A 27,379-nucleotide genomic window follows, 5' to 3' on the forward strand; every position below is an offset into this window, starting at 1 on the left:
TCGACATACAGGTCAAATAGGAGCGGAGAGAGAGGGCAACCCTGCCTTGTGCCTCTCGAGATGTTAAAGGGATCGGACAAACCTCCGTTCACCAATACGCGAGCAGTTGGGTTCCGATATAAAAGGGCAATTGTCCGTCGAAACACTGGTCCCACTCCAAACTTCGCCAGGGCCTCCGACAGATACGACCAATTCACTCTGTCGAAGGCCTTGGCAGCATCCAGGGTAAGGACCGCCAAGGGGGATGGCTCCAGAACTGCAAGATCTATTGCCCCAATTAGGTCATATGTCAGTTCATGTAACTGGCGCCCCTTGACAAACCCTTTCTGATCGGGATGTAGTATTTTGGGTGCAACAAGAGCTAGTCTATTTGCCAAGATTGAAGCAAATAGTTTATAATCTGTATTCAGAATGGAAATAGGCCTATATGAGCTACATGCTGTTGATGGTTTTCCCGGTTTTAAAATTACAGTGATAGACGCACTGTCCCAGGACTTAGGGGGGGACCCGCCAGCCAATAGGATGTTATTAAATAGTAGAACCAGGAAAGAGGCAAGTTCCCGCTCAAGCACCTTATATAATTCGGCCGGGAGGCCATCTATACCAGACGCCTTCCCCTTTTTGGCATCATGTAGGGCCTTGATGACTTCCTCCTCCGAGATTTCACCTTCTAATGCTTCGCTCTGCTCAGCAGAAAGTGCTGGAAGGGTGATCTTGCTAAGCCAGTCATTGATGGTATTTAAACTAATATTCTTGTCTTCACAATAAATATTTTGAAAAAAGTCTCTAAAGGCAGATCTAATGTCATCATCGCGGGAGAGCGGGGAACCATTGACTCTAATCACCTCGATGTTATTCCGTACTTGGTCAGTTTTGGTTTTCCAGGCCAATAGTTTCCCCGCTCCTTCTCCATATTGAAAGTGTGCAAGCTTGCTGGCCTCCCACCTTTCTTGAACCCGCTGATTTAAAATCGAAGCTAGATGGCCCTTTGAAGAGAGTAAACTCTCAGACAGAGAAGAACGGACCGCTGCTGTATTATAATTATCCTCTTCATCTAGTTGGGTCTGAATCTTAACAATATTTGCTTCGGCTGACATAACGGCCTCCCTATATTCCTTCCTCCTGAAAGCCGCTTTATTTGTAATAAGCCCTCTCAGAAATGCTTTCAGAGAGTCCCATACAATTCCAATTTCTGCCGAGTCAATATTTACCCTTAAAAAGAGGCTCACCTCAGATTTTAAATAGAGAGCGTCTTCTGAATGGGAGAGTAAGGAGCGATCGAAGGACCAACTCCTCGCCGGCGCCCTCAATAGTGATGTAAGATCCAAAGCTATAGCCGAATGGTCTGACAGGTGGATTGGAAGGTATTTAATATCTTTAACAAGATCTACTAAAGAATGGCTAATTAGTATGAAATCAATTCTAGATTGATGGTTATATTTGTGATTTCTGTAGGAGACACCCTGTTTTTCCCCTGCCCTTAACCTCCAAATATCTACATATCCAAACTGCTTCATAGCGTTTAACAAAACAGACCTTGATTTAGATGAAGTTAGCGATCGACTATTGCAAGATTTATCCAGGGAGGGGTTCAGGACAATATTAAACTCACCCGCAAAAACTACAGGTTCTGGAAAAGTCAAGAGGTGAGATAAAATTATCTCTAATGAAGACGGGTCGTCCTGATTGGGACCGTAATAACCCACCAGAGTTATCTGGGTACCCAAGATGGAGAGTGCTGCGATTACCCACCTGCCTGCAGGATCGACTTTGAAATCCAATACCCTAGCTCTGAGATACTTTTTAAAAATGATCGATACTCCTCTACAAGTCAAAGACTGCGAAGTAGAAATTGCAAAGTCGATCCATTTATTACTTTTGACTACTGCGTCCATTTCATCCTGAGTCAAATGCGTCTCCTGTAATAAAATGACCTGTGCCTCTGAGTCTCTAAGATATTGCAATAGTTTCCTAGCCCTGGGTTTAGTACGCAGACCATTCACATTCCACGATAATATCTTTAAGTTAGCCAAAGCCATGATGTTAGATAGCTGACCCTAAGAATACAAAACCTCGCGTAGGTGCCCACATTTATCTGAGCTAACTTTATGGCAGACAACAACATATCTAAAATTTTCATATCCAAAGCAAGAAATAATAGAACGCTAAGATGGCACAAGAGGAAATTTTTAATCATTTTACCCCGTGACCCTCCCAACCCCCAACCCCACACCCCCTCCACCCCCCCCTGGAGAACCCGTGGTGTATCTAACCGGATCGAATCCAGCAGATGGCACCCCCAACTCAAGCTCCCATGTTTCACACCCACCCCTGAACTGAGCTACAATCAAAAGAGAAAGTTAGGAGTAACCGTTTATATAAGCGGAAGGTGGTTAGGAAAGTAGGAAAATACACAAAGAAATTTCTTCTCCACCCTCTTTTTTTTTTTTTGTTATTTGTTGATTGTTATTTATTTTTTTTTTCTCCCTTTTTTTTTTTTTTTTTAGTTATTGCTGCATTTTTTTTTTTCCTTCCTTTCCTTCCTTCCTTCCTTATCATTCAACTCCCCTTCTCGAATAACAACATTCAAATGAGTGAACCTAGCCTTCAAAAATCAAATCCTTCATCAATTCTAACTTAACCCGTTGTCTTATTGCCTAGCTCTAAGAGGAGCTTTTGCACAATACTCCTTATATTCTTCAAAGACTGGTGCTTTATAAATAACAATGCATACATCCAGAATTACATACACGGATGCACTTTTCAAGCATATAAATTGCACGCCTTCCTCTATCTATCAAACAATAGACGGAGCTTTATAATTTTTTTGACTGAAGAATGAGTGGTTTTGAACAGTCTTTACTCACAGATAAGGTGAAAGTTAAATTAAATGCCTGGTCCTTAAATTGAGCACATTGCTTTTCCAAGGTGGAGGCCATCCCTCTTATTTTCACAAAGTTCTGATGGAGCCAGGAGCACCTTGATATGTACTCAGCAACATACTAATGTACTATGTTGAAGCCCAACAAAACCCAAAGCAAACTTTCAACATGACTAAACTTTCTTGATCAATATAGTCTCCATCAAAAGCACAAGCTCTGCTGCAGATCAAACTAGGAGATTATGCCAAGGCCATCCTCCATTTGGGTATCCCATTTGTACATATTTAACACGCCTTTTACAGATCCTTCATGCATCTAAAACTAGACTGCACACAACATGCTTGGTCTACTGACTCGATACATCAAAGCCTTGAATTTCTATCATTTACCTAGCCCTTGGTAGAGTACATCATTGACCTGAGGGAATCGGACACCTCATGCTAAACCCAAAACCCTAATCCGCTCTAGTGTAGCTGATAGAGCCTGATTTCACACCGGGAAACAACTATGCAGGACCTGAGGTGCCATTGTAACTTGGTCTACCACAGTTATCTTTGCTCTCATCTAGAAACAATATCCTTTTAACCAGATTGAAAGCCTGATAATGACGTCATCATTGCGACACTTATGTTTCACTGACCATGCCTCAGGACACAATAAGATAAGTTGTAAAACAGGGTTAACTTTAAAACATAATGCCCAAAAATCTTTAAACATTTGAACAAATAGTTCTAATCTGCTGCAGATGCACACTTCCAACAGGCATTTCATAATTCTTTAACTTGGGACTGCAATATGCAACTTAGTCGGACCTTCACCTGATGAAATAGTCCAGTTCTAGGAATAAGTCTCATAAGTTAAGGGCCGCAGTGAGGAATCAGGAAGGACCCAGTTGGTACAAACAGGGGCTGTTCTCTGGATTAGTCAGGTTACAGGATATGAGTATAGGACGCCTACCACAAGTACCTTCCCGGATTGTCCTTTATGCATGTTCTGTATGGCACTCATAACATCATGGGCATCATCAAGACAGCAGACACACGCAGGAATAAGAACCAAACTTCAGCTGTGCCACACTAAGAGGCGACTTACCATAAGCAACTCACTCCGACACTGCACCACAATGCACATTCCAGCCCAAAGTGTTTGGCCACATCTTTATTCACCACACTATGAGCCACAACGTAATATTGCTGTTGCGTTAGAATCGTCAGGGAGGTGCAGCCTGAAACTTAAGAAATAGCGTGCAAAGGGCAGCACTGGACGGATTTGCTGATGGATATTTCCCCGTCAAGCAATATATGGTGGAATATTGTTTGAGGAGAACCAGCAGTTTAGAAGCAGTGGCTTGAGCATTTTACTCCCAATTAAGAAATTCTGAAAAAGATTTTACTTTCTTGTAATGAGGATATTTTCGAAGTCGATTGCTGATGCTCCAACACATTGTTTTGCCTCCGGGTAAAGTATATATAGCAATTACAAGTAGCATTGCAAGCTGGCTAATGACAGCCAACTGTGTTTAACTACGCCCTACCTTCTCTGAAGGTTTTTACCCGCCTCACGCACCCTCCCTTAGAAGCATCATTATGCAGAGAATATGGTGCATTCAGAGGGGTGGCCTTGTGTGTTTACCCATTTGCCAATTTTGAACCCTTGAAAACAACCTGGATGCCAGCTGTAAAGTAGCTAAGCTGCAAGCAAGTGTATAGCACTACAAATGAGTAATAGGACAGGCAGAGGACATTCATCCTTTACCTATCAAACAGGGTTAAATCAGAAACGTGCCACGTCTTGAAAGTTAGCCATGTCGCTTTATGAGATAGTTTAACATTGTGCTTGAAGCCACCTGAAAGGCCAATCAGTTTGAAGTTGGTAGCAAACACTGGGTGATAAGATTCAGACAAAACATATTGGCACTGGACTACAGTCTTAGTTTTGTGCACAGTGTACAACTTTATTTGCATCAGCTCTGCATTTTAGGTCGAAAAAGCAGACTTTGGTTAGTTGGAAATGCCCCTAGTGCACGAGCCCCAGAGGGAATTAAAGGATTTCCCAGTCCAATGTCTCTTCTCTCTCCTTTCCAATGCTTGTTAATCACTTCTGCCAAGGCCAGGCCACTCAATGCTGCCCCCTCCACACAGGGGCTCACCAACCAGTCTCCACAGATTCCAACATTGTGGCTTGCTTGGAATGCACACTCTTCGCCTCGAAGCACATTCAGTGGGTTTGCAGCACCCCACAACTGTACTTTAGTGAAACATGGCTTTGCGGACTTTATATTTACACCAGTTACGTCCCCAAAACCACAAAGTAGCAAGTGGATAACCTCTTTCTCTTTGGTAGGAGGAATAAATTCCTGGGGAACTTTATGGATGGCACCAAAGTTCTTGGTACTGATTACTGTCCAACATTCTGTTGGATTTTCAGATTTGTACTTAGCAGTGTTATTCCCTACCCATGATATATCTGGGTGATCCACAAATGCTCCTTCAAAACTAAGGCGCAGTTTATTGGGGAAAGCCACAAGCAGGACCCAAAGGGAGCAAAGCTGCATAACCTTAGATCTAGGGTCCAGTTCTGGCCCGAATTTAACCTTCAGAAGTTTATGAATTTCTGGCACACCTGCACTTGCCATTAGCCTGTCTGCACATTTGCCATTGTGGGCAATAACCAAATAATCAAACCATCCATGATCATCCACCTTCCACTTTTTGATGACAGGGTCCCAGTGAACGTTGTTTACCCATTGATTTCCCCTGAATTGAACAAGGCTTGCAAGGCATTCAGGGACAGTCTGGATGCCACGCGTGCCAATGAACGCTTGCAACCCTTTCACCTCTTCTGGCTTATGCCCTGGTTTCAGTGTGACAATGGGTCCAGGCCATACTTGCACTGCTTTCTTAGAATGCAAAAAAGACAAAATCTTGCAAAACCTTGGATCACTCACAGTGAAGAACTGCACTGCATGATCGAAGATTTGAGGTGTGCCATCAATGCTGATGTATCTGCTGCTGCATCTGCCGCCAGGTGCCCGTTTCCCAGTATCAAACACCACAGCATTGGTCACTCCAAGCTGGCACAGTCTTGCCGCGCAGACCAGGCCTGAAATTCCACCACCGATGAGAGCAACCGATGGGCTGGGGGCACTGCTCGCCATCACTCACCGCAGACACAAATGCATGAACTCTATGGAGCAAAGACACCAAATTAATTTTAGAAATCCAAAAAAGACTATAAAGCAAATGTATCAACAAGGAGAAGTATGTAAATTCAAGATACATTGGCAGAAGGTTACTATACACTTTGTGTAGCAGTCCTGTTAAAATGCTGCCCTAGAGAAGATGTGGTAACAGAATATTATCTGACATAATATCAGCTCCTAAATATTATCTACACAAACATTACACCTATGGAGTTACTAGAAGACCTACACCCAAAGAGACAATAGATTTTTTAATTATATTTATGTCCGATGAGATTACTGCATGCAATATTCTGACATACAAGCCTACAGAGCAAGACGAAAGTGCAGCTTGTGCATGTTTGTTTGTGGTAGAATCAGATGGCCACTACTTAATCCAAATATAAGAATTTTTTATATTGCCGCCCAACATCAACTGCAGAAGATACACGGCTGGTGTTCCGTTTCAATATTCTGTCTAGATTGGTATATGACTTACATGCATTTTGTTTTTTAAATAATGTGCACATTCTCTATATGGTGCAGTGTGTTTAGACATGCAAACTGTACTCGTGCTCTCGACCACCAGCTTATTGGTTATCACTGATAATACTACTTTGTTCATGTAATAGACACGGTGTTTGTGTGGGTGAGAGAATAATCCACTGAACCTTTGTATATAAATTATCACCATCTTTCATACAAAATATCATTTACTAGTGTGATGAAATTTGTTATTGCCTGCAAAAACAAGTTTTACCAGAAAGCATTTCATCATGGGAAAAACTGCAAATTTCAGGTGAATTTGCCACTAGAGCTACGAATACTGTATGTTAGCAAGAGTTTTTTTTAAAGATTATTGGATACCTCCAAGTTCACATAGTACACTGAGGGCTCAATCGATAGTGCTGGTCATTTACTGGATATTGTGCTATGGTGTAACCTTTTAAATGTTCAGACCTAACTTTGACAGAATAAGTGAATTTACTTTCCCAGCTCTATTAATTTAATGTGCGGTTCGGATAAAGGGCTGGGCCTGAGTACCATCACTGAAGTTGGGCCACATCATTTTTTTCTTCTATTTTTATATATATCTAATCTAAATAAATATATATTGTGTACACTAGAGAAAGACAAATGTTTTAGGTCTTGTTCTCCTGTAAAAGACTTTCTTGATGCTGACGCTACAGTGGCAATTTCTTGTTGGCTTGACTTGTATAAGAATAAACAATTGTGCAATGACCAGAGAATTCGAAAATATATCTTCAAATGCTTTATATGATAACTCCCCAATCAGAAAAAGATATCACTAAAGACCCTGTATCAATTTTCTCACAACTTCATACACGTATTAAAAAAAACAATGTTGGGCTGAGGTGGCCACAATGAAATGGTAGAGTTCATTTTCCATAAAGCAAATTAGCTATATGCTTTTTCTCTAGGCGCTAAAGCGAAAAAAGACAACGGGGAAAGCAAAAGAGGAAAACACTGAAGGATGCAGACATGTACAGCTCATTAAGAAAATAAGAAAGCTATCATGTGGATCATTATACGAGGTGCATTACATAAATCCACAATTCAACACAAGTTATTAAAGTATTAAAGTTACTCTACATTAATAAATGTGATAGTTCTGCACACTGCTTCCCTCACAGGAGTTCTTATGTTGAGTACACGTTGGTATAGCACATTCCCATCATCTGCATGGCCATGAAGTACTTCGGCAATCTTGGCGCCCTTTACGGTTCTAGGATTCTTACAGACTGGAGCGTTTGGTTGCTTGTTGTAATGTTTTAGGGGTGAGTCATACTGCATAGTAGCCTGCAAGGTGTGAGTACAATAGTGTGCTGTTTAGTGATTGATTACTGTTGTGCTACCACTAGGTACATTTCTTTTCACAGACGATTGGCTCCGATACATAGGTTTATCGTGGTCTTATCACTTGCCAGTGTGATGCTCATTCCGTTCCATTTAACCATGCTCGCGTCTAGTCAGACCCAACTGCCACTTGCTTCAACCATGCATTCTGTAAATCTAATTTGCGGAAAATATGAAAACCGACAGGGTGCAATAGAAGCTTGGTGTTGGTAGGCTGAATCCACTTTCAACAGTAGCAAATCCCAATCAATTGATAGTCCACTCTAGATTTTAATTCAAAACGTGCGATTATTGCCTTTGTAGTGACCAAATATAATTATGAAGGTCCCTGCTCCTCACAGATGATTGTATCCCTCAAAAAATATGTTCTTTTTAAAATGATTCTCACCCACAATAACTTTGTGGTATGCTGCACTACTGCGTCCTCTTCTGGAAAGTTAATACATCTGGACGACTCCCTTCTTCCTGCAGCTCTCATTGGGCTCCAACTCCCAGGCAGCCCAGAGGAAACGGCTGAAGCCACGTGATCAATTTCGCGCCAGGAGGCGCTTATAGCACAGGAGCCCCATTGCGCGGGCCAAGGGCGGGCCAGTCCTTGCCCATCACTGACCGGATAAGGCCGTGCCGACCCCCCACTGATATTTTGGAAACCATTCGTTGAAAGGTTTTTCCCGTCTGCCCCCAAATGTACTGCACATAGGTTTTTTTTTTTTAGGATTATGGCAGTATGGCGATTGTGGCAATTTAGCTGTGTATCACTACTAGTATATGTGGGACACATTTACCTTTGTGCAATTAATTGCTGGTCTTTCTATATGGACTTTCTTGGCTATTATTTTTCAATATTCAGACCGCTTATTTTCTTTACAGTTTGAAATAGGTGCTTCATATTTAGGTAGCCATGGGCAAACGCAAGGCAGGTAATGCCCCGATAGCTCCCAGACAGTGGCCGGTCAACTATTGATTTCTTTCTGGTGAGGGCAGTCAGTGTGATTTCCCAGGAGAGAGATATCGTTGAACGACACCTCTCTATAGGGGAGGGTCTGGGAGTGAGACTACTGTGTCTCCTAGGGATGTCACAGCTATACCCCCCCCCCCCCATTAATAAGAGCCCAACCACAGAAGTTATTGGCCCTAGAGTCACAGATAGCTTGGCTGCCTCCTTAACTAATGGGTCTACACAACCTCTTAGTACCAGCATTACTCTCTGTAATCCCCTTACCCCGAAAAGGAAATGCAAAAAACACCCGTTATGCCTGGAGACCTTAGAACATCAAACACCCCCAAGATTATGGCCCCTACTAGCATAGAGGCTGGAAGCATATCATGCGATTTGGGGAATTCACAATGGGCCTCATTACTGGCAGAGATTTCCACTAGATTAGAAGTTCTGATAGCACCAATACTTGAAACATTATCTAACGTAGTTAAACAGATTAAGACATGCTACTCTAGCATGCCCCGGGACAAATTGAGGATGGACCCGATAGGACATTAGCTCCATTGACAACACTAATAACGAACTTACTAAGGGATAATGTAATGAGTATAAGTGCTAATACAATTAAATCAGGGAATACAGGCACCTTACCTGAAGCTACTGTCAGGTATCACACAGGATTACTGGCACCTATATCTCAAACACAGACCCTATCATGGTTAACTAATGCTGCTACCATGCAACCAGTACATGGTGGAAGAGAACAAGCTATGCTATTAGCAGAGAATAGTACTGTCAATACTACAGAAACCAATGCGGTAGATATTAAGATCACTAGTAATTTACCCCCAGAATGTGTCCCCTACGTTGCAGTTATAGTTAACGCCCCCTCACTATGCCTGGGCCAAACCAAATCCTATGACTCTTTATAGAACAAGGTCATTTATTGGCTGAATAGGAACTGCCACTTCCTCACGAGGGATGCTCAACACATTTTGTTTGTAAGAAGAGTACACTGGATTAGCCCCTTGAGGTAAAATCATGGATACTGTATTATAATTAGTTTTAGGGAACCTAGGTGTGCTAAGGGTGCCCTTATGGGGGAGGTATGTCATGCCTAATTGGATCATAACATGTCACTTCAGCCTTTGAGCTACTTTTACAGGCACTTTCTGACCTCTATACCCAACACAATTAGACCAGACCCACTAGTTACCTACCCTGTTCTAGCATACCCCCCACTCCAGTCACTGATGGTTTGTAATAGATATCAGGTGATGGGGACATATGTCAATCGACCTAAACAAACCGCTGTCATCTTACCCCCCCCCGCCCTCCCCATCGTCTCCTTGTAAGGGCGTAGTAGATCTTACACACATAGTAACTGCTCCAACCCATTTAGCACTACCAAGTAGCAGTGGTCTAGGGATGGTTGGTGGGTATACAATTGCGACATGGGAACACTACTACCTTCTTTCACAAATGGAATATAGGGGGTTTAGACAAAAAACAGGATACCCCAGAATGGATGGAGTTTATAGGGGACTTGGATATTTTGTGCCTTCAAGAAACTTTGGTGTATTGAGCCGGTTTATTTTGAGGGTTTCACGACACATTGGTTGGAGGCCGAGCCATCCATAGCAGGTAGAGCCAAAGGGGGGCTTATGGTTTTAATAGCAAACAAACTCCCTGTTAGATTAAAGAGGAGAATTTAAATTGGCCCCTACTCATTAATCCTGTGGTTGACATTTAGGGGAGGCCAGGAAATGGTTCTGGTCAACTTCTAAAATAATATTTTTAATAATACCCGGGGGAGTGTAGCCCTAGCACTCTAAGGCTTGGAGACCCTTGTCCAGTCGATTACAAACAGCTTTATAATACTATGGGTCGGAGATTTTAACATTCACACATGCCCTCATTCTGCTATACGGGTATGTGGGATGACAGACAAAACTGGGCTTGGTTACTCACAGTTACCTCATAATGAATATGGTAATTTATTAAATTCTATGATTACTAAGTTCGATCTACAATTATTAGGAAAACGCCCCAGATAGTGATGGGAACCACATCCCAACCTTTATTGGGAGAAACTGTACATCTGTAATTGATCATATTTTAATTTCATCTAACGCATGTAAGTGGTGCAACCCACCAAGGGTTGTTTGTACGAGTATGAGTGACCATAATTGTGTAACTTTTTCAGTTTTTTTCTGGGACAGGCCTACTGCTATTAATCCTAGCCGTGTCACTGACATCGTCCTATTTAGACCCAACAAGATTCGTATCAAGTGGAATGGAGTAGATCAGACCCGGTTTTTCCAAGATATCTGTATTAAGGGCCAAAATTGTATTATGTGTTGCTTGGAAGACGTGGTTCCCCCATATCAGATATTTTGTAATTATACTGGCATTGTTACTATAATTGATGCCCTTCTGATTCGCCCTATTAAATCTGGACTACCTAAAACGTAAAGGCTGGTTTGACCATGCATGTTCCACTGTCCCTAGGGACCTGAAATTGGCTCTCTGTAAACGACCCAGGGACAAGCTGTTGATTAAATCCCTGAGATTTAAATACAAAGATGTACTATCGGGTAGGAAAAAAGAACTACAAAACGAGGCATGGTTGAAACTGTCCCAAGCAGCGGACGCAGGGGACAGTAAGCTTCTGGGATACTGTTAATTCCCCTTTTTTAAAGGATGATTCGTTCCCAGAATGGCTGTCACACATTGCTTGTGACGCATGGGTTGCCCACTTTACTGGGATATTTAGCCCAGACATGGCACCAACTGTAACCATTCAAAATAAGGAACAATTGTTATAGTCACCTGCATCTTTAAAACTTACGTTGCAAGAAATGTTGTGGGCTTTGAAAGAAAGCAAATGTGGTAAAGCCACGGAACCGGGCGCGGTTCCCGTGGATGTTTTTAAATATAATGTTGAGTTATGGGTGCCAATTTTAACAAGGGTTTTTAATATGGCTGCGGAAACAAAGATCCCGCCAACATGGGGCACATCTATTATAATCCCCATTTCTAAGAAGGGCTACAAATCAGACCCTAAAAGTTACAGGCCTAGATCACTCTTTGAGTCATCAGTGAACGTGATGAGTAAAGTCTTGCTAAAAAGACTGGAAGAATGGGCATGGGATTACTCTATACTTTCACCTGCTCAGTTTGGCTTCAGGAAAGGCCGGGGTACCATAGAGCAATGTGTGAACCTTGATCTACTAAAAGGCAAGTACACCCACGCCAAAGGCGGCAGATTATACCTCTGCTTTGCTAACCTGAGCAGCGCCTTTGATTTAGTAGATCATACTATTCTCTGGTCCACTTTGCTTGCTATGAGGGCACCCAGGCCTATCATCTATTTCCTGGCCAGACTTTATGGATTTAATGAGTAAAGTCCGTTATGGCCCCAGGGGGGATTGCACCAATACCTTTGCAGTTAAGAAAGGAATTCGGCAAGGCTGCGTATTAGCGCCTTTGTTGTTTTCTTTGTTCATTAATGGGGTAGATGAGACCCTACAAGCAGTGCCTGCCGATGCCCCCCAAGTGGCTCGGCGCCCCATACCTGTGCTTTTGTATGCGGATGACCTAGTTCTGTTTGCTAGAACTCCAGTTGGACTGCAACGCTTAATGGATGCTTTTAGCTATTTTATCACTGCAAGGAAATTAATTATTAACAAAAGCAAAACTTATACTATGGCCTAAGGGCCACGGGACAAACAAAGCGGAATATTCTACATGGATAAATTGCCCGTTACCCCAGTTGATACTTTCTGCTACCTGGGCATTACCTTTTCATTTCTGCTACCTGGGCATTACCTTTTCAGATAACGGGTCGTGGACCAGAGAAATTACTAATTTCAGGAGCAAAATGGTTAGAAGCACCCATGTTATTTATAGGTTTTCCACAAAGCTGGGATCCAGGCATGTTAAGGAGACGACTACAATATATAGGGCAAGAGTTTTTATCGATTGCAACATATGGAGCTGTTATTTGGGGTAATCATGATAGCTCTACATTGCAGACCGAAAAAAAATGGTTTCCTTAAACGCCTCCTCAGTTTACCCCTTTTGGCTTCTTCAGAGATCATACACAAGAAAGTGGGTTACAGTATCTCACAGATATAGTTGCATCCCGCCCATTACTGCTCTGGCACTCCATATGGTCTAAGGAGGAAACTAGTTTTACTAAATCAATTATTTCAGATTGTTTTACTTTGGATAATGCCATGAAGATCCCTTGGCTAAGTTATATTAGCTCACAGTACAGCAAATTATTTAAGATCTCACTACGGATTAATCCCCCTCCAGGTATCATTAATAAGGAAGTCGTCCATTAAAGAAATTTTTATGAACCACAGGAGGGAAACTCTGCTTGTTTGCGAACGCAGGAAACCAATTGTAAAATGTTATCCATCACTCACCTCTAACGTGGGCTGTCAAGATTATTTAATATATATTCCCAATCTTATGCATCTTTTCTATTAGTTAGATTTAGATTGGGAATTGTCCACCATCTAGAGGCTTTCCCTAACATGAAAATGTGCCCTTCGGCCACGATCCCCTTCCCATGTGATAGACAGAGCACCGCGCACTTTATGCTGTATTGTGTGTTTTAGAAATGTTTTATTTAAAACCACTTTTGCTTGCTTATGGTAGTGGTTCATACCTTGCTGCAATAAAATATTTGTCTGAACTCAACGACGCTAGAGTTTGTCTTAACGTGGAACTTTTTATTATAAATGCTTTTAATGTACGCAAAAGAATTAGTGTATCGATATAGTAATGACAGTCTGAAGTATTTTATGAATTTGTGTTGCCTTTTTTATAATATTTTATGAGTTTTCAATGTAATTAATTTTGGCCCCATGTCACAGACCATGTGCTATTTTATACTTCATCCTTCTATATGTAATGCACTTAGTTTTATTGTATATTATCAATTTTGGACACATGTTGCACATTAGATGTTATCCGCTTTTAGTCTCGATGTATGTATACCTATATGGTTGTTTTATGCATACCGAATAAAGTTTTCGAATCGACTCAACCTGTTAGAGGGAGCTCTTTGAAAATTAATTTCACAGGTGACCTATAAGGTTAATCGGTTACAACTGCCTAAAGCAATGTCCACTGTCTAGTATTTTATTTCCGGTGTCCTTTGGTAAAGATAAAAACAAATATTAGACATGAGTGGAGTATTTAGCTCTCTGGTCTCTCTACCTGTGGTCTACAAGTTTCAACCAGTTACTTAAATGCCACTCAGGGTCATTAGGTTTTAATCAGAACAAGATCCCTTTTTATGTTCATTAATGGAACACTCTTCCTGATATTACCAGTAACGTAGCATGCATTCATTCCCTCATGCGCCTCAAAAAACACGAAGCTGGGGTGTCTCGATGGGGTATCTGTGGGCACTGAGCAAATGATTAAGAAGACATTCTTAAATGCAGATTCGAACAGCGTGTTGCCATAATCCTCTTGGATTCACTGCACAACTCTATTTTAGTGCATTTTGTGCTTGAAACAACATGCACATTATAGGCTCCATCACACTTTCTCATTCTTATGGCTCGGGTGGCTGAAGGATGTCATAACCTTCATTGCTGTAGAAATAGGTGTACTCATGCATGCTTGACATATGCACATGTGTGGTCTCTGGAAACATTGTGGTGCGCATACAGGTCTTAAACATACTTTCTGAAGGACAAACAGTGCGAGTTACTCAGGAAGATTCAATACTAAGCAGACAATGGTAGAGTTTTAAAAATGAGAGTTATTATTGCATTCAATGGATGTTGTTACTTACTGCTGTCCATTCAGCTATTAGTAATGCTAGCCCCTGAATAACTTAGAAAAGGGCCCGCTCACTGCCCCTTACATGGTCGTCGGCGTCTTCTGCCTCACGTGACGTCACTCATGTGATGCCAGTCTATCAGAGCCCATGTTTTTCTTCACCTGGTGTCATCGCTATGTATCGGCACTCCCTATCCACACGCAGTTCTGTCTCATTCGCACTACTGCCATGATACTTTCCAGTATGCAGGGGCTTGCCACACGAATGGCTGGTGGTAACCTTTGACATACTTTCACTGAATGCAATAATAGCTACAATCATAGGGCAACATCATAGAAAATGTTATTCTGTCCATAAATGGAAGCACCATGGAAAGGTACATTGAAACCAAAACAAGAAATTTGGATATAGTTTCTTTAGGAGGCACACAGCAAGGTCTGGCAGGTAAATACAATCTTTAAACACTAAACATATGACTGAAATGCTAGCAGCAACAGTTTGCAAGCTACTGAACCTATATTCTTTGACCCATTAGATTTCTTACATACTATTTTGTCATTACAAGGGAGGCATGTATCTGACCACACAATGATCGCAAACTGGCCAAAAACGATGAGCTATACCAATAAAAAGAATGTATGAAAAAAAAAAATGTTACTACCCGGTTACATATCCCAATCAGCAATTCCCAATGTGTTTGACATTTTGACTATCATCAGTGAGCCGTACCTAAAGCCCTTAGGCACTTAAAACATGGTTGTACATATTATTGCTTGTACCTCCTATAATTCAAAGCTATATTTTAAATTACATCCAATGCATGTTCAGTGGGTCAAGTAGTACTGGTCTAACATATGTAAATAAAATAATAAAGACCTTCGGTATACCTAGCTTGTCAGGCCCGTTCAAGACGGCCATAGGACTATCGGGGGCTACTAGTCCCCAACAGTGGGGGTGGAGGTCGTTTGCCACTGGTTTCGTGGTGCTCATCCCACTGTGGCGCCGCACACTGGACCAAGTACAACAATTTCCGCACCCGACGGAGGGTAGGGAGGGCGAGCATCACAGGTTCCTCAAAGAGGCAAGAGTTCCAAACACAACAATTAAATGGCAGATGCAATAAGGTAATGTTCAGCCCAGAGCTTATCCTTTTGATACAGTACTTTTTAATCTCATAGCAAAATGAAATACTGTATAGTTCCATACATACAACAGCAGGCTAGCAGGCTCCAGAGTTCCACCAATGAGGCACTTTCAGCCTTTTCCTTGCCAGTAACCATCTTTCTATCTAGTTAGGTTAAGACTCCCACCATTACTGTCCCTACCCATGCATGTTAAACAGGATTAGGCTGAGATGCAGTTCTCATTGTTAATATGCAGCCGAGTACATTAGTTTATCGTCCCTTAGTATTAATTCAACAGTCTTAATTGAATGTGGCAAGCCATGCCTTTGTGTCTCTCAGCTCTGGTAGCAGGTGGTGCCCCACGGTTTACCTGCATGATGCAGGTAAACCGTGGTTGTGACCTCCAGGCCTAATCATCTCACAGCAATGGTGCTAGGCAGTGGCAGCCTCTATGCAGATTAGGTTCTCTGTTAAACAGTGGTTTAGTCTCTTTGCTTCTCGTTAGTGGCTGCACCACTTGATGATCATATCCACGGTCGACTGCTGGGTCACAAGTATCAGGTACAAATTGGGAGTACAATTTACGTGATAAACAGAACAGAAGGGTGGGAGGGACCTATCATGACACAGGTCTCTCTTAACACACTCTCTTTGGGTAGTCAGCTTCCTTTGGACATCCTATCACTAAGAACACATGGGCCTCTCCTTCTTAACAGTCTCTCCTCCTGCAGAGACAGCCACACTCCTTCCCTCTCAGAAGACAGGCACGCGTCAAGCCGACTGTCAACTCCTCCAAAGGGCAGTGGGGACTTAGGTGATGCACCCTCACCTCTGGAAGTATCAGATTGGATCTTCTAAAACATTCCTGTTGGTGCCTTTTAGTCTGAAGTTGAAGCCTGTAGCCTCTATTTCTACTTCTGAATGGTAACGGGATGAAGAGTGGAACAGATGGCACTCTAAAGAAAACTTCAGCTCTTAAAAGAAAAAAACAGTAGGAAAAAACCTCGAAGTTTACAGGCAGATCAAGAACAGAACTGCAATCAGGGAAGCAGAAGCAGGAAGAAAACTGAAAACCTTTTGAAACAAGGAATGAGTTGAGAATGCAGCTGCGATGCTCCAAGCACGCGGACCAGCTGCCTTTTAAAATCTTAGATAGTATTGTCCTAGGACTAGAAACAGAGGAAGAACAGGAATGACTATCTCCCCATAAATGATTAGGAATATATGAATAAAAGTAAACTTTCCAAGGAAATATCTGGCCTCGCACATAACTACACTAAAGGGAAATTATATGGATTCTAAGCAGTCTGAACTAAACTACACCATTGTCTAACCAATACCAAACAACTGTCAGCTAAAACCTGGCTCAACATTCTGCAGGGACACCACGGACTGAGAACCAGGCGCACCACCAGGATGTCTCACGGCAAGTCAGCCCAGCCAAACACGGGTGGACCTAAAAACGGCAACACACTTGCCATGCATTGCCCAAATGCTTTCAAGGTGAGAAGTCCGCTCAATTCTCACCAGAGATACAGAACATCTTCTTCTATGATAAGAGACCATATTGAAGAACTCAACCCTCAGAAACAAGACTAGAATTAACTACATCCTTCATTTTGTAAGTAGAAACAACAAGATTACAAAACAGGGAGACTGGTGATCAGGCAGACACAGTAGCTCTTCAAGTACTCTGTGGAGCCCTTTCTTCGTCAAGGCGAACATGGGAATACACCAAAGTGTGTGGTTTTGATCCAACTTCTTATACATTTTCCAGACAGGGGATGTGAATCTACTCTCTCAAACTTCAGATAAAGCTTGGGGTGCTGGTCTTTCAAATGTACTTCTCAGGCTGCTCTCCAGATGCAGCCTTTGTCAAACGTTATGCTTCTAGCAGGAGATGGCACCAGTAGTTATCCTCAGCCTTTCCATGCAGTAATCAGGTACAAGAAAAAAGGGTAGTCCTGGCCTAAAAAACATCCTTATCTTTAAGAACATTTTGGCAGCTTCATCAACAACTAATGGAAGCCTTCTCACAAGTATGAATTTAACAAAATGCTAAAGAAATGAGAATTTAAGTAATAACGAGAACATAAAGTTTTGGTATAAATTAATGCAAAGTCAAATGTAAATGTGTAAAACAGAGAGTTACTATGAAATGTTTTGGCAAAAGCTGTGAGAAACGATGGTATCACATTCTTCCTTTTCCTCTTCCTGGTTGCCAAAAGACATGACAAGAACTAATTTCCAGACGGGTTTCTGACATTTTGAGCATCATCAGAAAGGTGTAGCTGGAGTCCTTAAGCACTTAAAGAAGATTTGGAGAATCATCTAGACGGTCAGTTTTTATGTTTTAGGCAAACTCGAATAAAGAAGATCTGGAAAATTATCCAGACGGTCGGTTATTGTGTTTTAGGTATTCACCTCCATTTCTCTTCGTATTAGATGACCAAAAATTCATTCACTTACTAGGTGTTGAAAAATGTGATAGTCTTCCGATTTCTAGGCCTGCAAAAGCACACAGATAAAATGTATTCTTTATGTAGAGATTCCTAAGGATAAACGATCCTCATTAATAGAACAGGAAATAGCTTCTCAATAGCTCCTAAAATTAGATTGGCAAATGAAAACAGATTTTACTAAAATAACCAACTCAACAAACGTGGAGCGATAGGAGGTAGAAAAAGCAATGTATAAAAGGCATCGACAATTTGCTGATGTGTGCATTCCTATTGCAACATATTTCATGCTATATCACAAAAAAATATTTCCAGAATTATTTCCAGGAATCCTACAACAGTGTGTCACTCAGTGCAGATAAATGAAATAAGTAGTCTGCTTCTACCGGGGCTGGGGCTTCATGATTTTGAAGCAGTAGCAATTTTGTCCAGTGGTGCTGAACTGAAAGCAAGATGGAAGATAACTGGTAATCAAAAGAGTGCAAAAGCTGAGGCGTCCGCTCATTTGAATTAATTCTCCCTATTTTAAGATTAAGGAATGTGTTTTTTCCCCATTAAGTTCAGTTCTTATCAAAACCTATGATTGGACATTTTTTAAATAAGAAGCACCGAGAGGAGCAAATTGTGCATTTCATACCATGGCAAAAATAAAAATGAGGAAAGCTCAGAAATGGACTTGAAAGGAAAAATAGGGGAAAACAAGAAAACAAAGGCCACACATCACGGCTCACAATTTCTAATAGAATTACAGTTCAAATAATGGATGAGGAATGGAGCCCCCAAATTTAATAGCATCTTACAGTGGTTTCCGTAAGTTGGTGGGGATTGCATAACACCTTTACCAACTGCCATGCCGGAAAGATTTTGCAACCTTGGCTGCTATGCCACATTTGTATGATGTGTGCCGGAGCCTTCTGCAAGGCGTTGAGGAAGTCTCAGGGCTAAAAAAAACATATCAATGCAAATAAGCAGCTTACTTTAGATCATGACCATATGGCCCATACACTGTTTCAAAACACACTGCCAAAATAGCCTTTTTTCTGTTCCTCTACTTTTACAATTATTTGATTTTTGGACAGTTAGTCTCTTGCAAACGTAATGGGCCCTGCAAGTTTAGACTAGGACTTGTGCAAAATCCTACAACACAGTATTTGCATACACTGCAATTTTGTCCTATAGTTTAGCTAGTAAGGAAACGTTACAACTATGCATATGTTGGCATGGTCTTTACAAATAAAAATTGTTATAAAAAAACTCAAAATTGAAAAATATAAATTTAAGAGGGTTTTGCATCTAGCCTAAGTGTGATCAGTAATGATCTAGTCAGCATAAATGCTGTCCCTGTCTGTTGATGGCCAAATTATGTATCTGTAGTATGAGTTTTTTAATGTTGTGATCTGTTGTGGCCTAGATAGTTTCAACATTTAAAACCTAAAAACTACCAGCCTCGGGGAAACTATAATCATATAATATCATATGAGATTTGAAAACAAAATACAAGCTTTTATTTTTTCTCACACAAACCTAAAATATGCAGGATCTGAAAGAAAGAGTTCGTCCCAGCAGAAAATTGTAAAATCAAGATCGTCAAGCCTGAATGTGTGTTAGCAATGCCTTACTATCTAATATCTCAGACCAAATGACAGGGCAGGACTCCTCAAACTAAGAAAATTCCAAAAGGGAGAAATGCTTGGGTTGGATTAGATGAAGAACCATTTGTACAATACATACATGTGCGGAGGAGCCAAAGGCAGCCCTTATAACATACTGGAGAGTTCTACGTCCAACTGGAGCAGTCCTCTACATGTCACTTCCTTAATATGTTCATACTCGGTAAGGCCAGTCGTACACCATATACATGGATCTTCAGGCTGTTCTGAAGAAAAAAAACACACAAAGGCATATCAATCCTGCACACAATTATAATCTTTCCCAATTAGCAAATGTTTTCATATGTTTAGTGTGTTTGTTTAGAACAAAAACAACTTAAAACTTGGATAGCTCAATAATGCATCACACACATTAGGAAGTGTTTTATGGAAAATTTCCCACAAACGTCAACATCAATGACATAGCAGTAAATTAAAAAGTGAAGAGAACTGTGGATAAAGGTTTCATCTTGGGCTCCGACCTTCGTATTATCACTCTTTCAGTGGTGGAAAGCACATTCATGTAAAGGCATCGTTCCACAGTCGCCACAAAGTCAATACAAGGGCAGAGACAGCAAAGGATATAGCTTTGCTAATGCCAACAGTGTCAACAGCTTACAAAACGAACCATATCACGGACTAGATTCACCCATAACCAGCATGACCATGGCTGCAGTACCTCCACATTGATCTCTCGAGTGCACTGTAGTCCCATTCTATGAGATTCTAATCTGTCAAACAGGTTTTCCCATCTAACAGACAGTGATGTCTCTTTTACCACCACCACCCCATGCTAACAGAACACTTGATGCTCAAAATGTTCTTCACATGACAACAGTGAAGACAGTTTGATGGTAAATGTTTCCTTCAGCCTACTTCATTATAAACCTACAATTTATTTATTTATTGGAGGCATATGTATGCACGAAGGCCGTGTGCGCAAGGGTAGAAAATGGACACTAGAAACAAGTCCCATACTTTTTTACTAAGCTTTTCCCTCATCGTTTGGGGCCAACTGTACAATTTCTACGAAAATCCGTTCTTTCCCATTTCCTAGGCATGCAGGAACAAACTGCTTCTACAGTCCCTACGTGCATGGACGTTTAAACACCTGGGGTCGAGGTCAGTCTCTAAACACATACACATGTTATAAAATAACTCAGACTACTCTCTATCAGTTTTCCTTGCTCTTATGACTTGGGCGAACTTAAAAGGGACTATCATTCTTACCTGTCACTGTTGCTTAGACAGGCCTTTGCACCTCTTCACAGAGCAGGTTCATGTGTCAGAAAAAGACAACCACAGACCCATCTCCAAGTTCCCATTTTGGGCAAAGGATTGGAGAAGCTGGCCATCACTCAATTTATAAAGCTGACTAGATGTATTTCGCTTGCAGTCTGCCTAAGAACATTCTTAGCTTTGTATGGCTGAAGATGTGGCCATGGTAGTTGTATGTTAGTTCACATCATGTTAAGCCCAGAGGCCTGTTATACCCATGACAAGTACCATATATTGCTCCATATGTGGGGTCTAGAAGTTAATATGGAGAAAGATGCAAAATCAGTTGCCTCATTAACGCAGGTAGCCATGAATTTCAATGCATCACGTGGGGTGTGACATGGGGAAAAATGCTGGCACTTTTCATTAAATGTGTACACAGTGTAGACACCTTGGGGATGCAATCCGAAACCGTGGTATGTAGCCTCATCAGTATGGTGACAATATATAGATTTAATTCTCAATTAAATGTAGACCTGAGAAGGTCATTAAGCAGTTGACAAAAAAAATTGTCTGACATATTCAGACAGTAGAAACTGGCAATCATGAGTTTTCAGAGCCAGATTAGACTGGGCAGAGGACAGAGGTGGTTAATGAAGAGCATTTCTAAACTGGGCTATGGAACTCTAAAAAGGCACAGACAATGCCCGATTTGAAAGGCCAATAGGCTCTGCGCCAGCCTCACTTCTTGGAGAAGTCTTTAGAAGGAATAGAATGAAGATGCGGACACCTAGAATGTTCCTCCTGGTCTGCTTTACCCAAAGGAATGGGAATACAAGCCTTGGTCAATATTCATCCCCCATACAAACTATGGTGCACTGGAAGAAACCTTCCCTCCTTCGAGGGAGATGGGTAGCAGGAAAGGAGGAAAATGGGGGAGCAAGTCTGAAAACCTTACACACCCACATACAAATATACAAAGGAATTGTACCAGTGCTATGCAAGGAGGAAAAGAAGCATTTTGATCACTTCTTGTATTTCTGCCTTTAGTCACTAGAGCATCTTTCTAGTCAAAAGTAGCAACTTGCCAGCAAATAAATTAATACGGACATAATAAACATTTTGGAGACCTTGCGAAAACTTTTGTTTTAGTAATTCTGCTGTCACATCCCCAGTTTGAAGTGGGAGCTTGAGTGGCAGAATGGGCTGGTGAAAAACCGGGATCAGTGGGCTGGGGTTCTGAGAAGTCCTCTGCGAAATAAGCTTCCTGAAGAACTCCTACCATTACGAAAGAAACCGAGACAAATATGAAAGATCCCAGCAGGTACGGACTATCCTGCTCTACGCTGAACTAGGTGACTTTAAGCTACGATAATAAAAAGGAAAGTCTGTGCCAATGTAACTGGGTTTGAAGGTGGGTATAACCTCTTTCTTGGACTTGTGGCGACCTGCTGTCAATAAATGCCCAAGACATGAAAAGGGGGCTGCCTTGTGCAGGAACTGAAGTGATCAATGGCCTGAGTCACATTGGCAGGGCACACCTACTCCAACTCAGGGTGGGTTACAAATTCCCTGTTAAGATAGGACAGGAGTAACAAGAGCCTATTACCACAGCAAAAGCTCAACTGTCTCATTACTCCGCAAAGGTGTAAAATAGGGGAGGGGACATCCTAGAGGGCTAGATCCATGCAATATATTTAGGAAATCTACACAAGACAAATTTACATACCAACAACTCCTCATCATAGTCAGAGGTTATCCTAAAAATTTGGTAAGAGTACAGCCCTCTTGGACTTGCACTGTACACTCTGGTTTAAGAGACCCTTCCGGGAAGCTGCGATGACCGTCTGTGAAGATGCAGACCAGCAGGAATCACATTCTGTAAATCTGCTGTACAATCTGGCGATAGAGAAAGGAGATCAGGCATGATTATGTAAAAGCCAGCAAACAAGTGAAATCCTCGTACACCGGCTCTCTTATGGTATGCTCCGTATACAACACTCTCCCCACATCTCAAAGACATCATTCTAATATTGACTGCTCGTTATTAGGGTTCCGAAAAGTTGTTAATTGTTTTGCAAAAGTTCACCAGAACACTGCTTGGCAGGGGAGGGCTTCCCAATGGACTACAAGAAGATGAGTTTCAAGAGCAATACATATTGCCTACAAGAATGAGCTCTGCTGATAAGGAATTATATTTTTGCCAAATCGGAAAAGTGTACAGGTTCGTCCAGTTTCATGCCAAATGTTGTTGACTATGGTTAACAGATTTAAGTGCATTTTCTTTCACTTCTCCTAAGATTTTTTTTTTTTTTTAAATCAAGAGAATTTTGCAGATTGAATTCACTCAGAACCACACTCAGACTTCACCCAAACTTTGACCTCGCCCTGCTGGATTAAATTTCGTATTCTTTTCAAGGGTGGATGCCTCCAAGCCTCTTTATCGGTAGGTCCAAATAAGTCCTATGTGTGGCCAACTAGTGCACTTGCTCTACTGCCACAGTCCAAGATGGAGAAATATACAACGTGGCATGCTTAAGAATATTGTCAGACAGAACCAACTAGGAGGACCTCCAGACTGACCCTTCTAACAGGCTTTGAAGCACCATTATTAACATTGCAGAAGAGGTTGGATGTGCAGATGAGATCACCTAACAGGAAGCTGAGATTTTAGTTCAAACAATCCATGTATTCCAAATGTATACACACTACCCAACATTCAAAACAGTATAGACCTTCTTCTGGTAGACATGAAAGGCACAGACTCTTCCAGTTTTGCGGCTCATTTGTGAGCTAAACCACCTCACACCTAAAAGGCACCAAAGATGTGCTAATATTACTACAGGACTTACCATTTAACCCAGATACTGAGTTGTTGATGAGATTAGACATCAAGGCTTTATACATTAGTATTTCCCCAAAACAAACCTTACCCTTCGTAGAGTCCGTTTTAAACAAGTCGAAGTGGAATAACATCACCCCTATGCATTTTATAGTAGTGTGTGCCAAACTTGCATTAAGTGAGAATTTCTTTTAATATGAAGGCACCATTTACCAGCAAAGTTCAAGGGACTTCCATGGGTAATACTTTCACCCCCAGTGTTGCCTATCTCTGGGTATACTGGTTACAAGAGAATTTCATCCCTAGAACAACCCTAGTAAGACACACTTAAAACTATGGTGTTGCTATATAGACTTCATTGATTATATAGACAGGTAATATACCCCAAGTCTTAGCACTCACCAAATGGCTCAATAAAAAAGGATCCTTTCCTTAAATTCACGCACAACTTCAGTCAAACCTTTTCAGCATTCCTTGATCTCAGGGATTCTGTGTCACTCACCTGCAGAGGTCATGGCACCCGGCCCCACTCCGAGAGATCTGCAGTAATTACAATCTGCTACCCACTTTATCCACTGCTTCATAATGTACTTGGGTCATGCATATTTCTGGTTCACAATGTGACAGTTATACCAGAAGATGTTCTGGTATCACTGCAATAGCACTATAATGGAGGTCTTCAAACTTTTTAATGATGTGATCTCTCTTCTCCTCAAACTTTAATAGAATCACCTGTATTAACAGGAAGAGAGGAACAACACAGAGCAGATGATCTGGCCATTTCAACACCAATGCGTCCACTCCCCAGGCTGCTTTCTCCGGAAACCTAGAGCAGAATATGCAAAGCAGAGTTTTGGTCTTTGCTGCAAACAGATCCAGATAAGGTCTACCGAAACATCAGCATATCCTTTCAAATGTTATCCTGGATAGTGTTAATTCCTGTGAAGATGGGAACTTCCTGCTGAGATCATCCGCTAACACACTGTCCATCCTCTGATGTGAACAGCCAACAGGTTTGACAAGCTCTATCCTGCCCAAGTGCTCAACTGGACCTCAATTTGGTTGAGAGTTGGAAAGAAAAGCTCCCTCGATGATTTATATAGGATACTGCCACCATGTTGTCAGTCTTGATGGGAACATTCTTCCCCAAAAGATGATATAAAATGTCAAGGCTCGGAAGATTGCCATTAGCTCCATCAGATTTGATGGTTTGCGGCTCTCCAGAAAAAAACACCTGCACTAACAGGTCTTGTACAGCAGTGCTGCACCCCAACCTAGACTACTTGCATCCGTAGTTAGCACTTCTGGGGAATCCATGTATGTCTTCATTCTTTTGGTAAGATTTTGGCCATTCAATCACCAAAGAAGACTGCGGCAGACCTCCGGAGAAAGAGGATCCAACTTGTCTAATGAGTCCATTGCAGGAGTCCAATGACTGTTCAGATGCCACAGAAGAGGACGCAAACAGAGTCTCACCCAGGGAACTCTATAGACCGTGACTGCAATGTGCCCCTGCACTTCCAACCACAGCTTTGCAGGGGCTTGATCTCTGGATAGAAAGTCAAGAATCGATAACTGAAGATGCAGCCTCCTTTTTCCTGGAAGAAAAAAAAAACTCTCCCGTGATCCATTCTGAACGAGACCCAATGAACACCAGATGCCTGGAGGGAGAGCGTTGGCACTTGGGAATGTTCACTAGGGGACCAAGACTGTCGATGATTGTCTTTATCTGTTCCCAAAAGAATTGTATCTGCTCCAGGTTTGCTGAATGTAGTAGCCAGTTGTCCAGTTAGACAAAGACAGAAATCCCTGGGACATGAAGGGGCGCCACCACTACATCCATCACTGTTGTAAAAACCCTCGGTCCAAATTCAGCCCAAAGGGGAGAACATTGAACTAACTAGGTCTAGCCTCTATCGCAAACCTTGAATACTTGTGATGACTCTTTGCAATTGGAATGTGCAGGTAAGCATCCATGAGATCCAAGGTTATGAGAAAATGATCAGCTCCTATCAGAGGAAACATACTTTAGAGCGTCTCCATTTTGAACTTGATGTTCTTAATGAATTTGTTGAGATTCTCCAAATCTATGACCAGACGATAATCCCCTGAGGATTTGGAACAAGAAATACTATTGAGCCCGATCCTTGTCCTATTTCCCCCTTGGGGACTGGAATTATGACTCCTTTCCTCTAAAAAGAGTCAAGACTCCCCACAAAGCCATCTTTTTGACTGAGTCTTGAGGTAGAGGAGTACATTTTGTCCCAGTACAAGTTGGATCTGAGAGGAACTGTATCCAACAATCTCTTCTGACAACTCGAAGAACCCAACGATCCGTCGTTATCAGTTTCCATTGTGAAAGAATTGCTGAATTCAAACTCCGACGGAGTGGATTGTCTCTACATAGTAAGGAATGAGGATTCTTCACTTCTATAGCCTACTTCTGTTTCTTAAACGAGATTTAACAGGTTTATTTTAATTCTGCTGTCTTCTAGATGGTTGATGAAAAGAAGACCTTGAAGAATTGTAACTTTGAAGACCGACATTGGAAGGATGATGGTTTCCTTTCCTTGAACATTAGATGGAGCTCGTTCTCTAATTCACCACCAAACAGACTGGAACATGCACAGGGCATTTTAAGAGCAGCTGCCCTGTGAGCAGCATCACTGTTGCAATTTCTAAGATACAGATAACTCATTTCCGCATTGGCAGCTTCCCTTTTGAGACCTGCTTATTTGACCACATCAAAAGAAATAGCAGATAAAAATTCTTTATGGTGCTCCACCTCTTCTAGCAAAGGCAGACAATTGGATTCATTTTTAAAAGCTGAAAATACATTTTGGAAATCCATGATCAGGGATTTGGCTATATAAGCTCCAGAACACAGTCCCTCATGACTACACCAGTTCCTTAAAAAACCTTCTTCGGTTCAAAGTCTACCTTTTCATCAGATGGCTCTTTAGGCATGTTTTCTTCTGCCATAGATGGGCAGCCAAGCAGACTTGCCACACCCGTATCCACATGCACAGTATCCTGTAAAATAGAGCCTATGTTTTACAGAGAATAGACCTTACTCATGAACCCCAGCAAATTAATCTTATCAGGATCTTTCTACTCTTGTTTAACCACATTCATGACAAACTAGAAGATTTCTGAAATTGCCTCAGGATGGAATCATCAGAGGAACATGGTTTTTCAAGAGGAGAAAAGTTCAAATTCGCTCTAATGTGCCCCAACCAGAATGCCATCATATCCTTAGATAGGTATTAGCCCTTTAAATCCGTAGAAGTAGAAGTCTCCTCCCCAAAAATTGATGCTGTTGAATCAGAAACTGTCTCTACGGTCTTCTTAATGGAAGAAACCAAAGAATCACCTTTAAATGAGACCAACGTTTTGA

At 41.6% G+C, this 27,379-nt stretch overlaps 1 protein-coding gene across 3 annotated transcripts in view; it reads right to left on the reverse strand.

Moving 5' to 3' along the window:
- Positions 1–4,811: 4,811 nt before the first annotated feature.
- Positions 4,812–27,379, reverse strand: part of LOC146797384 (uncharacterized) — a 39,235-nt gene continuing 16,667 nt past the window's right edge. For 2 of the 3 annotated variants that reach the window (XM_085624384.1, XM_085624383.1), the window contains exons 2-3: positions 20,005–20,149; positions 4,812–6,068 (exon numbers count right to left, since the gene is read on the reverse strand). In XM_085624384.1, coding sequence (XP_085480510.1) covers positions 4,846–6,039 — 1,194 coding nt within the window. In that variant the 5' untranslated portion in view covers positions 6,040–6,068; positions 20,005–20,149 and the 3' untranslated portion in view covers positions 4,812–4,845. Of the gene's footprint in view, positions 6,069–20,004; positions 20,150–22,869; positions 23,040–27,379 lie in introns of all 3 variants that reach the window. The other variant, XM_085624382.1, reaches the window with a different exon arrangement.

Source organism: Triturus cristatus, chromosome 9 (assembly GCF_964204655.1).
Source record: "Triturus cristatus chromosome 9, aTriCri1.1, whole genome shotgun sequence".
NCBI classification, from domain to species: Eukaryota; Metazoa; Chordata; class Amphibia; order Caudata; family Salamandridae; genus Triturus; species Triturus cristatus.